Consider the following 11,033-nt stretch of genomic DNA (forward strand, 5'->3'; position numbering starts at 1 on the left):
AATATATGTATGTAATGTATTGGTTTGGCTCTGCCTTTTCTTCCAGAAGTCTCTAAGAAGCTTCTAGAAACAACCACTTCTTTCATTCTGTTGCCTTCTTCATCTCTCTCTCTCTCTCTCTCTCTCTCTCTCCCTCCTTCCTGCGCTGCGCCTCGTCGTAACCCTAATTTTCTTTCCATCAATCTCTGTGTTGACTTCATTCGCAAATTGTCTCCCTCCATCCGTTCTTTTCAACTTCTCTGTCACACTTCTTTCTTTGGTCTTCCAAAACCTTACATTTCCTCTCCTTTCTCCGTTTTCCCAAGCCCTGTGCCGAGCCATAGATCAAATTCAGAAATAGTAAAGAATAAAGAAAGGAAGACCATAAGCTCCGTACCTCCATGGCGAAGCTCGGGGAAGGGGACAAGAGATGGATCGTTGAAGAAAGACCAGATGGAGCCAACGTTCATAACTGGCACTGGGCGGAGAAGGACTGCATTCAATGGGCTAAGAAACGCCTCGCAGATCTACTAGAGAATATAATCGTAATGGAAGGATCGGGGGGACTATGGATACGAACCACAAAGATTGATAGTGTCACAGGAGAAGCTTATGTTAACATAAGGAAAGGTAAGATTATACCTGGCTATGAACTTACTGTCGCTCTTTCATGGAAAGGTGAAGCTAAAGATGGCGAAGGTAATGTAATCTCTCAAGTCGATGGTAAAATTCAGATTCCTTACATAGCTGATGAGAATGCTGATGAAGATCCAGAGCTCAGAGTTTCTGTTCTAGATGAAACGCCTGTTGGACAAAGGTTTAAAGATGCTTTCTTAGCCAAAGGTAAAACGATGGTGTTAGGAAAGTTAAGAGAGTTTGTAAATGATATGCAACAAGGAGGGCCAGCTAAAGAAGATATCCAACAAGGCAAAATGAATGCCAGATCTTCTGCAAAAACCTCAAAGGTTGATGATAATGTGAGGATGGAACAATCAGTACAGGCCTCTGGTAATGTTAAAAAGAGCACTGCGAAGAAAGAGAAGGAGAGAGAAGGGTTTAAAACCATATCTTTAACTGAGAGATTCCACTGTCGGCCTCGAGATATTTATGGTACTCTGATGGATGAGAAGAGATGGAAAGCATTTACTCAAAGCAAAGCTATCATCAGTAAAGAAATTGGAGGTCAATTCTCCATTTTTGATGGAGCTGTGTCTGGAATTAATTTGAAGTTGGAAGAAGATAAACTGATCATGCAAAAATGGCGTTTCCAGAATTGGCCAGATGAGCACTATTCTACGGTGAGTTCACTAATCAAAGTTAAAAAACATGTGCGTGTGCTTGTGTGATATGTTACGTCCATTTAACTACACATGCTTTTGCTGTGTACTTAAATGCATTTGTTACTGCAATGTCCTTGTTTTCGTTATGTTCAAAGATGTGAATTGTTTTAAAACCAGAATAAAATGGAAATTTGGTCTGTAGCAACTAAAATAATGTGGAAGTTATATGTTAGATTATGATACTGAAATGATATAGACACATTTTGAAAACATAATTAGAAAAGTTTATTGAAGATAACTGCTAATATAAGGTAGTTTATAGGAAGGGAAATGTTGTGCCTCTTGATGTATTTGTGGTAGTTGGTCTTGAAAATATTGTTATTTTCTGAATGTGTAGGTTAGCTTGACATTTGAAGAGCCAGAAATAGGAGTAACTGTGGTTAAGTTAACGCAGACAGATGTTCCTGAAGAGGACAGGTATTCTTAACAAGCGTGAGATACTCTTGAGCTTTCTACTTCTAACTCATAATGAATATCTTCCCATTGCATAAATAATGTCGTTTCTTCTCTATTTTTAGCTTAGTTATATTTATTCTATGGTGTAATTGTCTACTTTTAATCTTCAACAGGTTTGGGAATGCAACTGTTGTCGAGAACACTCAGAAAGGATGGCGAGATCTCATCTTTCACAAGATTAGAGCTGTTTTTGGCTATGGTTTATGAGGATAGAGAATGGGTTTTGCCATTGTTCCTTTCAAACACGATAAATGTGTCAAAATTCAAAGCAATTGTAGTTTTTTAATGTACAAGGCATTCCGGGAAACATTCTCTCTATACAATGTAAAACCTGAGATTATTTGTGAAGATGTTGTGGATTGTCTGATTTGGTAATCTGAAGAAACTTTCTGATTTATTTAATTGGTGTGCATCTTAACATAAGCTTGTGCAAAGTGGTGTTCTTTACTTTTGTAAGTGTGGTTAAAAAGGTTTGTATCTTGATTGCTCTAGAATTGAAACAAGGATTTGGCAGACATGCTATGGTATATTTTGATGTTTGAACATTTATGGTGTAATCTGAAGAAACTTTCTGATTTGTTTAATTGGTGTAGATAATAATTTTTTAACAGAAGCTTGTGCACAGTGGTGTTACTTTTGTAGTGGTGGTTAAAAGGTTTGTATCTTGATTGCTCTAGAATTGAAACAAAGATTTGGCAGAAATACTATAGTATATTTTGATGTTTGAACATTTATGATGTCATTAGATTATAGGTAAAAGGAAATTAGGTATGATTCTGTTGGAGATGATGAATGGTATGTGCGCATGAAAGGAAGATGGGAAAGTGAAGAGTTATGGTAACAGGGATTCTTAATGTAATATGTTTTTACAGAGCAAGGTGCATTCTTGTCCTAAGATTTTATCAGATGATTACATTACCTATAGGTAATGTCGTTTGGATAAACATCAATCTTCTACAGGTCGATACGTTGCTACATTCACATGTAACATTGGAAGGGTGATTATGTGTCAGAATAATATGAAGGGGTTTTATGCTTTGCAATTTTTTACTATTTTTAATCTTCTTGCTAGATGGATGAGTAATAGGAAGATGGATATATTCTGTTATTGATGGGACATAAGAGGATATGTTTTGTTATTGAGGTCTCAATTGCAAAGAGTATTGCTGTAGAGGATGCATAATGTCATCAACTTGCACAAATTCTACGTATGTTTTAATTCAGTATTAAATATCTCAATTTCAAAGAGTATTTCTGTGGAACTGACATGAAGATTTAAAATATCAAGAATGCTAACGAATTGTAGGTCCATATGCATGTATATGAGCAAACGAAGCCAAAGGATGTGAAAGTCCAGATTGCATCACTTTTAATTTGCAATGCATTTTCTTTTCAACAAAAAACTGTACCCGAAAGTATTCAACTGCCACAAACTTCAACGATTCCAACTACAATGGACATTACGTTGGTGAAAGTGGATAATACATCGAAGATTTCACATCACCTGCCCACAAATATCATGCAGTCAAAAAAATTCAATTGCTGATGCAACATTATGTACACCACTGTATCATAACTCATGGAGAGGATCACTATCATCTACTGATATACTATCTTGTAAAGAAAAGAAAAATGCATCACATGAGATTAGGAAGGTTTCTGATCAATAGAGTTACCTTTTCTCATAGTAAACAAAGATGATTATTGATGACTAAACAAAAAATTAACAGTCCATATGCATAGAAAACCATACACCTCATTTATGAGGCTAAAATAACGAAAATATGGTTAAAAGAAAGATACAATCAGATGATCTGGTCCATCAAATATCCCTATGTAGCAGAATCTAACTCACAATTTAGAGTCACGATTTGGACCCAAAGAAATCATCACCTTCATCCTTCACATCCCATCCTGCCCAATTATCATTTCCTCCGGTACTCGTATGAGAAGATTTAACACCTGCTCCAATACTACTCGATTTGCCAGGAGGATCATCCCAGGTATCCCACTTGCTATTGTTATTGTCAATACTTTGTGACGGATCCATGGAAAATCTCCCTTTGCTTTTTAATTCCTCTCTACCTGATTGGTTGTTTAAGTGAACTTCATCATCCCAATCATCCCATTTGCTATTGATGTCATGTGAAGATTCTTTGGTAAAAGTGTTTTTGGAATTTGTCCAATCATCCCATTGGCTACCACCAGAGTACTCACTTTTTCGATCTTCTTTGATCCCTTCATAGTTGCGTCCATCCATTTCATCATCTAATAAACCATGATCACCTCGTTGATAACCTGATATCCAGCTGGAACCTCCATCTTTTGAAAATTCCTCAACCTTTTGAGATGCCAAAGCCATTACACCTCTCATCAGCCCCCACGTTTTCTGACCAATTTCGGTGGTTTTCATGGTTACAACCGAAACTGTTTCATTCACCTTTTGGTCATAGCCACTTTCTAGATACTATTCAGCAAGAATAAATAAAACTTAGTTGCCATAAACATTCAGTGGGACAATTAGCATTAACAGCATAGATATATAATTTATAACTTAGTTGCCACTTTCTAGATACTATCCAGCAAGAATAAATATAACTTAGTTGCCATAAACATTTGGTGGGACAATTAGCATTACCAGCATAGATATATAATTTATATTCCATGGGTTAACTTCCATAGATATAAACATTTGGAAGGATGTCATGAGGGAAACCTTGAAGTTAGCCCATAGGTCATTTGGGTGACATGACCTCTGGCATTGAAGCTATTCTATTAACACATTTGATTTTTCTGTTGTTCAATTTCTTGGGCCAAAGTGAATAACATAATGACAACTTGGAGCTAGTATCACCAGTTCTACCCTGGTAGTAAGACATCAGAGACCTAGGAATAATTAGTTGGATTAAGAGCGTATCTCTAGATTCCTTTATTTTCAAATGATTATTCTATTAGCAACTTTATCAATGTCTTAGACCCTACCTCTAGACTCCTTTTTCTTTACTTAATTATTCTATTAGCTTATTCATCAATTTATTAGACCACTAAGCCCTTCTATCCCAACTACCCTGATTACTAGAAGGTAGTTCTACAATGGTAATTTAACTGCCCCTATTTTCCTTGTCCCTCAACTACTTAATCTTTCGGGAGAATATGCTAATACGATCTTAATGAGGTGCAGAGCCTTGCATCCGACATTCGTTGGGCTTCCGCTCCCTGCAGGAGCCAGCGTCCCCTCAAGGGCTTTGTGCAGTAAACTCCTCTGGGCAACGATCATTCCATTAACTAGTTATCAGTTCCCATCACCAAAATATCTTTCCCCCCAAATATTAAAAGATAATCTCATATTCTACAATCAGAGCATATAACCAAAACTTTGGGAAGGGGAGGGGAGGGGGGAGCACTTATGAGAATACCAAAAAACTAGGGGGTATTTCAAAGTTTTCCCATATTATTTAATTCTATTGATTCATATTCGTTTCTCAGGTGAAAAGGTGTTTAATCCAGGCACTAAGATGGTAACCAATCTCAAAAGCTCTACCTTGGCAGTAATATCCCTTGTTCCTGCCTGCATGGCCCCCGCTGCAGTCTGTGCTGCAGATGCAGCAACAAGTGAAAATCGGCTCAATCCCTGCAGACAGTAACTTCTAATAAAAAATATAGTACAGATATGTCATAAATACATCATGAACTTATTATCACAATCATGATATATCAATGGTATACATGAGATTATTATTACATTTATGTTATTATCAATGGTAAAGATAAGATTATCATCAGACAAGAGATATTAATCATATATGTGAAACCACATTCAAAATCTATCGTAGTCACACATCTGGACTCATTGACTAGTACACAAGCTCATTCATGATCTATAAGTGCCACAGATGAGCTTAGTATTCACATTCATTATCTATCAAAGGAACAGATGAGCATATACAGTTCAAACAGCTCACGATCAAAATATAGTTCATACAAACTTATATGTGCTCTATAAAAGGACACAAATTTAGGCATGTTCTTTATATATAACTCACACATTTAAGCTAAATATGGTTCCTCATAAACATAAGCATGCCCTCTCTAATCGCTTGGATCTGCCTCTTACAAGATTGTTTACTACTCTCACTTGGCCCCTCCCTACAACACCACTCTCATTTGCAAACCCTAATGAATTTTCTACTACTACATGCCGTTGGCCACTCCACTACATTCTCATGCCACTCTTATTCAGAGTATCCTCAAGTGGTTTCCTAATCTAGCCTAGCCCCCATACTACCATAGTTTAAGAGTTTATTGACCTTCATGGGCCTTGCAATATTTTAACATTCTGATGGACTTACCCCTCTTGCAATGTTCATGCTATTCTGATGGATTAACCATTGTAAATTCCCCTTGTATATGCTCATATCCAAGATCTATCAATGGCATACATGATGATGATATGTCATAATTGTACACTACAAAATAAATAATAATATAGTGGCTCTTAATATCACATCAATTATGTCAATTTCCTTCATGATTTCAATGGTAGTCATGCATGCCCCAAAAGGAAATCTTAGATCTTTACAAATGTTCCAAGTTGCATTTGCAAGGTCCCAAAAACTTTGATGATTGTTCAGGCTGCATGCCAAATTGATTAAGATAAGAGACATTTGTCCCCTCCTCTCATCTTTAGCAAATATGAAACTTTTAAAATTTTCTCAACACATGATACACCATAGTTATTTCCAATTGCTAGGGCTCTAAATGATGTCCTAGAGACTTTCGGAAAAGACAAAATATCTTGAATTCTAACATCTGCTCAACCAATGAACATTTTGAAATCCCTTTGTCATTCGGACATAAAAATATAATTATCTGAAGCTTGATCAGTAACCAAAACCTAGAAAATCCACTAGCCTTCTGAAGTAAGTGAATTCATTATGATGGAAATAGTGTTATGATTCTTCTTCATCTCATGGATGTCTTGCTCCTAACAAGGATCTTCAGCTTTAGCTCAATCTCCAATAGAGCTGGAGATTTTCTTCAAAATTTTGCTTACTAGACTCAAAACAACTCTAAAATGTACTGCAAACGACGGCATGCCTTTAATATGGGTTGGACAATGTTTCCCAGACTACAAAACTGTCTTCTGGCAAGATGGCCCAAAGACTAGCTTGGACTGGTAGATGAAACATGGTTTCTAAGGGAGGATAGGGTAGGCTCTGATACCAATGTTAGGAATACTGAAGTAACGAGAGGATTAGAACACCACAAACTGCCAAAAATAAGTTTATTAGGAACAGATTTCTGTGATAAAGGAAAAACCATGTTTTATCATGTATGACCAAGCAGATTCTATAATATATGTCAGAATATTGCCTTGCTAAAGGAAAAGAGGTGCAAGTGATCACATGCTAGAATAGGTCTCACCTCTTTGAGGGCAAATTGCAACATCAGGGAAAAGCATTAGAACTAAAAAATGCTTCAAATTTGCAAACTATTTCCTAAAGATATTTCATCAAAGCTCATGCAAAGTGACGTTGAGATTGCAACAAGCTTCATTCCTAAACAACGCAAGATCCTAGATACACATCCAAAATTTATTGGGTATATATGATAATAGTCTATCAATGGCATATATAAGGTTAATTACACATTCCGATCTCCCAGGGAGATATATAAGAATAATCTACAGATGACATATAGGAGCTTATCATCATCCTCACTGTCGATCTATGACATCTCACAATCACATTCATGAATAGCATAAACAATCTTATCATTGAACTCATGACTGATCCATAGCATTTAAGATCTCATCACCGAATTCATGAAATCAATTGCATACCTCAGAAACCAAAGAAACAGTGTCCTTGATGACATCACCACCACTACCAACATTCGGCCCTTTGTTGATTGGAGGGCGATTGCTACCACCAGAGCCAAAACCAACATACTTTCCACCTTGTGATGGAGGAATACCTTCTGGTTTACTAGCATTCTCAGCTTGTCTTCTTGCAAAGAAAGCTTCCTTGTTCGCAACTGAGGCAGAAATTTGTGATTTTCCATATATCTCTTCATTGGAATGAGATCTGGGTGGACCATTTCCACTATTCCCGCCAAATGAATCAGCAGATTGATTCCTTCGCATTCCACCTCTTTCATCATTTCCAGTTTCCTGAGATCCCCAATCATCCCATCCTTTGTCTGAAGATCCATAGCCACTAGATCTATTGCTGCCATAGCTATCCTTGGCAATATCTCCATATCTTCTTCCATCTCCATAGCTAGAATTTTCCTTTTTTACATTTGGGGAGTCCTTCACAATAGGTGGATCTCTCCATGGTTTCCCTTCTGAGAGGGCCTGAATCTTTTCTCTGTACACTGTCGCAGCATTAGAGTTATATTTCACAACAATATCTGTCTCTTTCGAGATTCCATATTGAAGAAAGAAGTTGTTCAGAGCAGCATTTCCGCCACTAACTTCCATCTTCTTCAACTGGATTTCAGACCAAGAATCCATGGAAACTGATCTAACAAAACTTATATGGACCCCAAGACCTCTGTGTTTTCCTGAGCATTCTAGGCACATGAAGATGCCATAGGAGACTGAAGCCCATTGAGGATTCTTCTGCGAACAATCCACACAAGTTTTATTGGCTATCTGAGCCTGAAGGTTCTTGAGCCTGGCAGCCGCAACTGCCGAGGCCATATCTGTGAAGAGAAAGAAAAACAAAAAAAACAAACAAATAAGAGAAATTTAGGGTTAGAACGAGTAAAATTAGTATAGTAGAAAGGTTCTCTGAAATCTTTTGAGCAGAGAGCCCAAAATGACTGCACAGACATCTATCTAAGTTCAGTTGCAGATCCGAAGTTCCTAGGAGAGAAATATATCTAGGCTTACAAAAAACCTTCTCGGAGGGGGATATATCAGTATTATTGCAAAGTTTGTAGATCAGTACACCTAGATTATGAACAAAGCAGAGATCTACGATTAGGAATGAAGTGTATCTGAGAGAAATCATCGATAACACTTCACGGATTGAAATTTAACACTATGAAAAATACAATTAGAGCATGGGAATGATGCTTTTCTGAGAGAAATATTATTTAAAAAACCTCTTGTAGAAGCAAATCGGAAACCCTAAATGATGACGAGTAGAAAAAACTCTTTCTTATAGAAATGCGTCAGCATTCACAAAATCACCTCAGATTGGAAACTCTAGATGATGGACAAGAGGGATCTAGGGTTTGAAAATAGGATTTTCTGATAGATCTCAATCGGTCCTATCAGATGTTTCTCAAAAAACTGCAGATCGAAAACCCTAGACTATAATAGAAAAGGAAAGGTTTTCTGAGACGAATAGATCAGCATTATCGAAAAAAGGTCTGCGCTCTCTCACAAATCAGGAACCATAGATAATAAAAATGAAAAGAGAGAGAAAAAAAACAAGCATTTGTTGCAGAGAAATCTGAGGTAGGAACCAACCTGCACCGTTGATAAGCTTCGATGAGACCAATGTGTTCAGATCGGAAACCCGTGGGAAGAAGAAAGAAAGGGGAGACTGCAACGTTAGGATCGAAGGAGCGAAGCTTCTTCTGCAGGGATCTGAGGGAAGAAAGCAAACCCTAGAAGGCGATGGGGATGGTGCTCACGATGATGATGATGATGATGATGGGTGCGTGTGTATAGAGAGAGAGAGAGAGAGAGAGAGAGAGAGAGAGAGAGAGAGAGAGAGAGAGAGGTGAGGATTTTCCTTATTTACCGAAATACCCCTCATCTTTTCCTTATTTCTCGAGATGCCCCTCGGCTTTTGTTTCATTAATTGCAAAGGGTATGGGATTGCCTTATTGCCATTTTTGCAAGCAATGAGTTTATTACTGTTATTCTTATTGATAAGAAACAAAGAGAGAAAATAAGAGGCCCAGCTATGGTGTGACATAAGGTAATCCAGGAAGGTGTCATAGCATTTTTAATGAAGCCCATGATCGAAGGAAATTGATGTTTCACTACCAACAATGATACGGCCCGGCCCATGCACAAAATTACCTTAGCAAATGGGCATGTAAGGAACCTGTGTGTAAGATCCTCCTTCATCATTATACAAAAAAAAAACATGTCTCGTTGGAAATATGTAGGTATTTTAAGTATTGTCATAGGCAACCCACCCACCTATTGCTCGCCAAAGAATCACTTTCACACCAAATGGAAGACAAGAGTGTCATCCTACATCCAAAACTTGAAACCAACGTTGTATACAATGGGCAAAATGTCATGCGTACGAAACCTTCATCACTAACCAAGATCTATCTTCAATTCACCTACAATATACACCATTGGTGTGCGTCGATTTCTTATTATTACCCAATCTTTCCACCAACGACAATTCTAGAACAAGAGTAGGCATCACATTCACTAATTGCCAGATATTGTCATAATATTGTGCTCCCTCCCTCCCTCCCTCCCTCTCTCTCTCTCTCTCTCTCTCTCTCTCTCTCTCTCTCTCTCTCTCTCTCTCTCTCACACACACACACGCACGCACACGCACACGCACACGCACACGCACGCACACGCACACAGCGGAAACATACAATTATATTAATAAAACAGTACCACAATTGAGTGGTATTAACGCCCCATGGATAGTGGTTCATGATGAACCATCCATAGGCAAGAAAAACACTCCCATGAAGAATGAACCTTGACTTTCTCCAATAAACAAATTTGCCACATCAATCTTCCCTTCAACTTTCATAGATGTGTTCTAGCTCCATGTCACCATCAAATACAAAAGCATTGTGCATATCCCAACTATTTTGTGATTTTTGATATCTTCGAAAAAATGACAACTATCTCCATCTCTAATCTTGGGACAAGCTATGTGAATTATGCAAAGTTGCAAATAGCCACTATCTTGATGTTAAATAACATCATGACAAAACTTATGGAATCTAAGAAATGTACCCCCCCAAATCTAATGAATAATCAAACATTGTATGAAACGATGAGTACGATCTTCCACTTGAACAATTCAAAAGAATCAATTGCATGTTATTAGTCCACGTCCCTTTATTGTTAATCCCAAAGGTAAACCCCCAATTGATACACTCAAAATGAAGAACTTTGCTAGAAGTGGCAATTCAAAATGTTGACTACATTTCAAGGTCTACCACCATCCATAATCAAAGTTACATACCTTCCACTATTGTTTAGCCTTGGACAATAGCCATCAATGAGACTAAATCACATAGTGATAGTACTAG

General features: G+C 37.5%; 2 protein-coding genes across 2 annotated transcripts; one reads left to right on the forward strand and one right to left on the reverse strand.

Annotated features, from left to right (window-relative positions):
- The first annotated feature begins 229 nt into the window (after positions 1 to 229).
- LOC147853565 (Aha1 domain-containing protein) lies at positions 230 to 2,177 on the forward strand. The gene is made up of 3 exons (XM_087332619.1): positions 230 to 1,277; positions 1,657 to 1,736; positions 1,889 to 2,177. The coding sequence occupies exons 1-3, from the start codon at positions 381 to 383 to the stop codon at positions 1,980 to 1,982; spliced, it is 1,071 nt and encodes a 356-aa protein (XP_087188745.1). The 5' UTR covers positions 230 to 380; the 3' UTR covers positions 1,983 to 2,177.
- Positions 2,178 to 3,511: 1,334 nt separating this feature from the next.
- On the reverse strand, positions 3,512 to 9,438 carry LOC147853566 (ADP-ribosylation factor GTPase-activating protein AGD7-like). Its single transcript, XM_087332091.1, has 4 exons — positions 9,259 to 9,438; positions 7,618 to 8,483; positions 5,317 to 5,406; positions 3,512 to 4,242 (listed from the first exon to the last, which is right to left on the reverse strand). Exons 2-4 carry the CDS (start codon positions 8,479 to 8,481, stop codon positions 3,640 to 3,642), a joined length of 1,557 nt encoding a protein of 518 aa, XP_087188217.1. The 5' UTR covers positions 8,482 to 8,483; positions 9,259 to 9,438; the 3' UTR covers positions 3,512 to 3,639.
- Positions 9,439 to 11,033: the final 1,595 nt, after the last annotated feature.

The sequence above is a fragment of the Azolla caroliniana genome, unplaced genomic scaffold (assembly GCF_043228905.1).
Source record: "Azolla caroliniana isolate FFs.n. ecotype wild unplaced genomic scaffold, voAzoCaro1.0.p SCAF_16, whole genome shotgun sequence".
Classification (NCBI taxonomy): Eukaryota; Viridiplantae; Streptophyta; class Polypodiopsida; order Salviniales; family Salviniaceae; genus Azolla; species Azolla caroliniana.

What these genes read in the sequence shown, in the direction of transcription:
- LOC147853566 (XM_087332091.1), bottom strand. Translation starts at nt 8,481, where the DNA reads ATGGCCTCGGCAGTTGCGGCTGCCAGGCTCAAGAACCTTCAGGCTCAG. An exon ending in CTGTTTCTTTGGTTTCTGAG is followed by an intron (nt 5,407 to 7,617) that starts GTATGCAATTGA and finishes TACTGTCTGCAG; the next exon opens with GGATTGAGCCGATTTTCACT. An exon ending in CAAGGGATATTACTGCCAAG is followed by an intron (nt 4,243 to 5,316) that starts GTAGAGCTTTTG and finishes CTTGCTGAATAG; the next exon opens with TATCTAGAAAGTGGCTATGA.
- LOC147853565 (XM_087332619.1), top strand. Translation starts at nt 381, where the DNA reads ATGGCGAAGCTCGGGGAAGGGGACAAGAGATGGATCGTTGAAGAAAGA. An exon ending in CAGATGAGCACTATTCTACG is followed by an intron (nt 1,278 to 1,656) that starts GTGAGTTCACTA and finishes CTGAATGTGTAG; the next exon opens with GTTAGCTTGACATTTGAAGA. An exon ending in GATGTTCCTGAAGAGGACAG is followed by an intron (nt 1,737 to 1,888) that starts GTATTCTTAACA and finishes AATCTTCAACAG; the next exon opens with GTTTGGGAATGCAACTGTTG.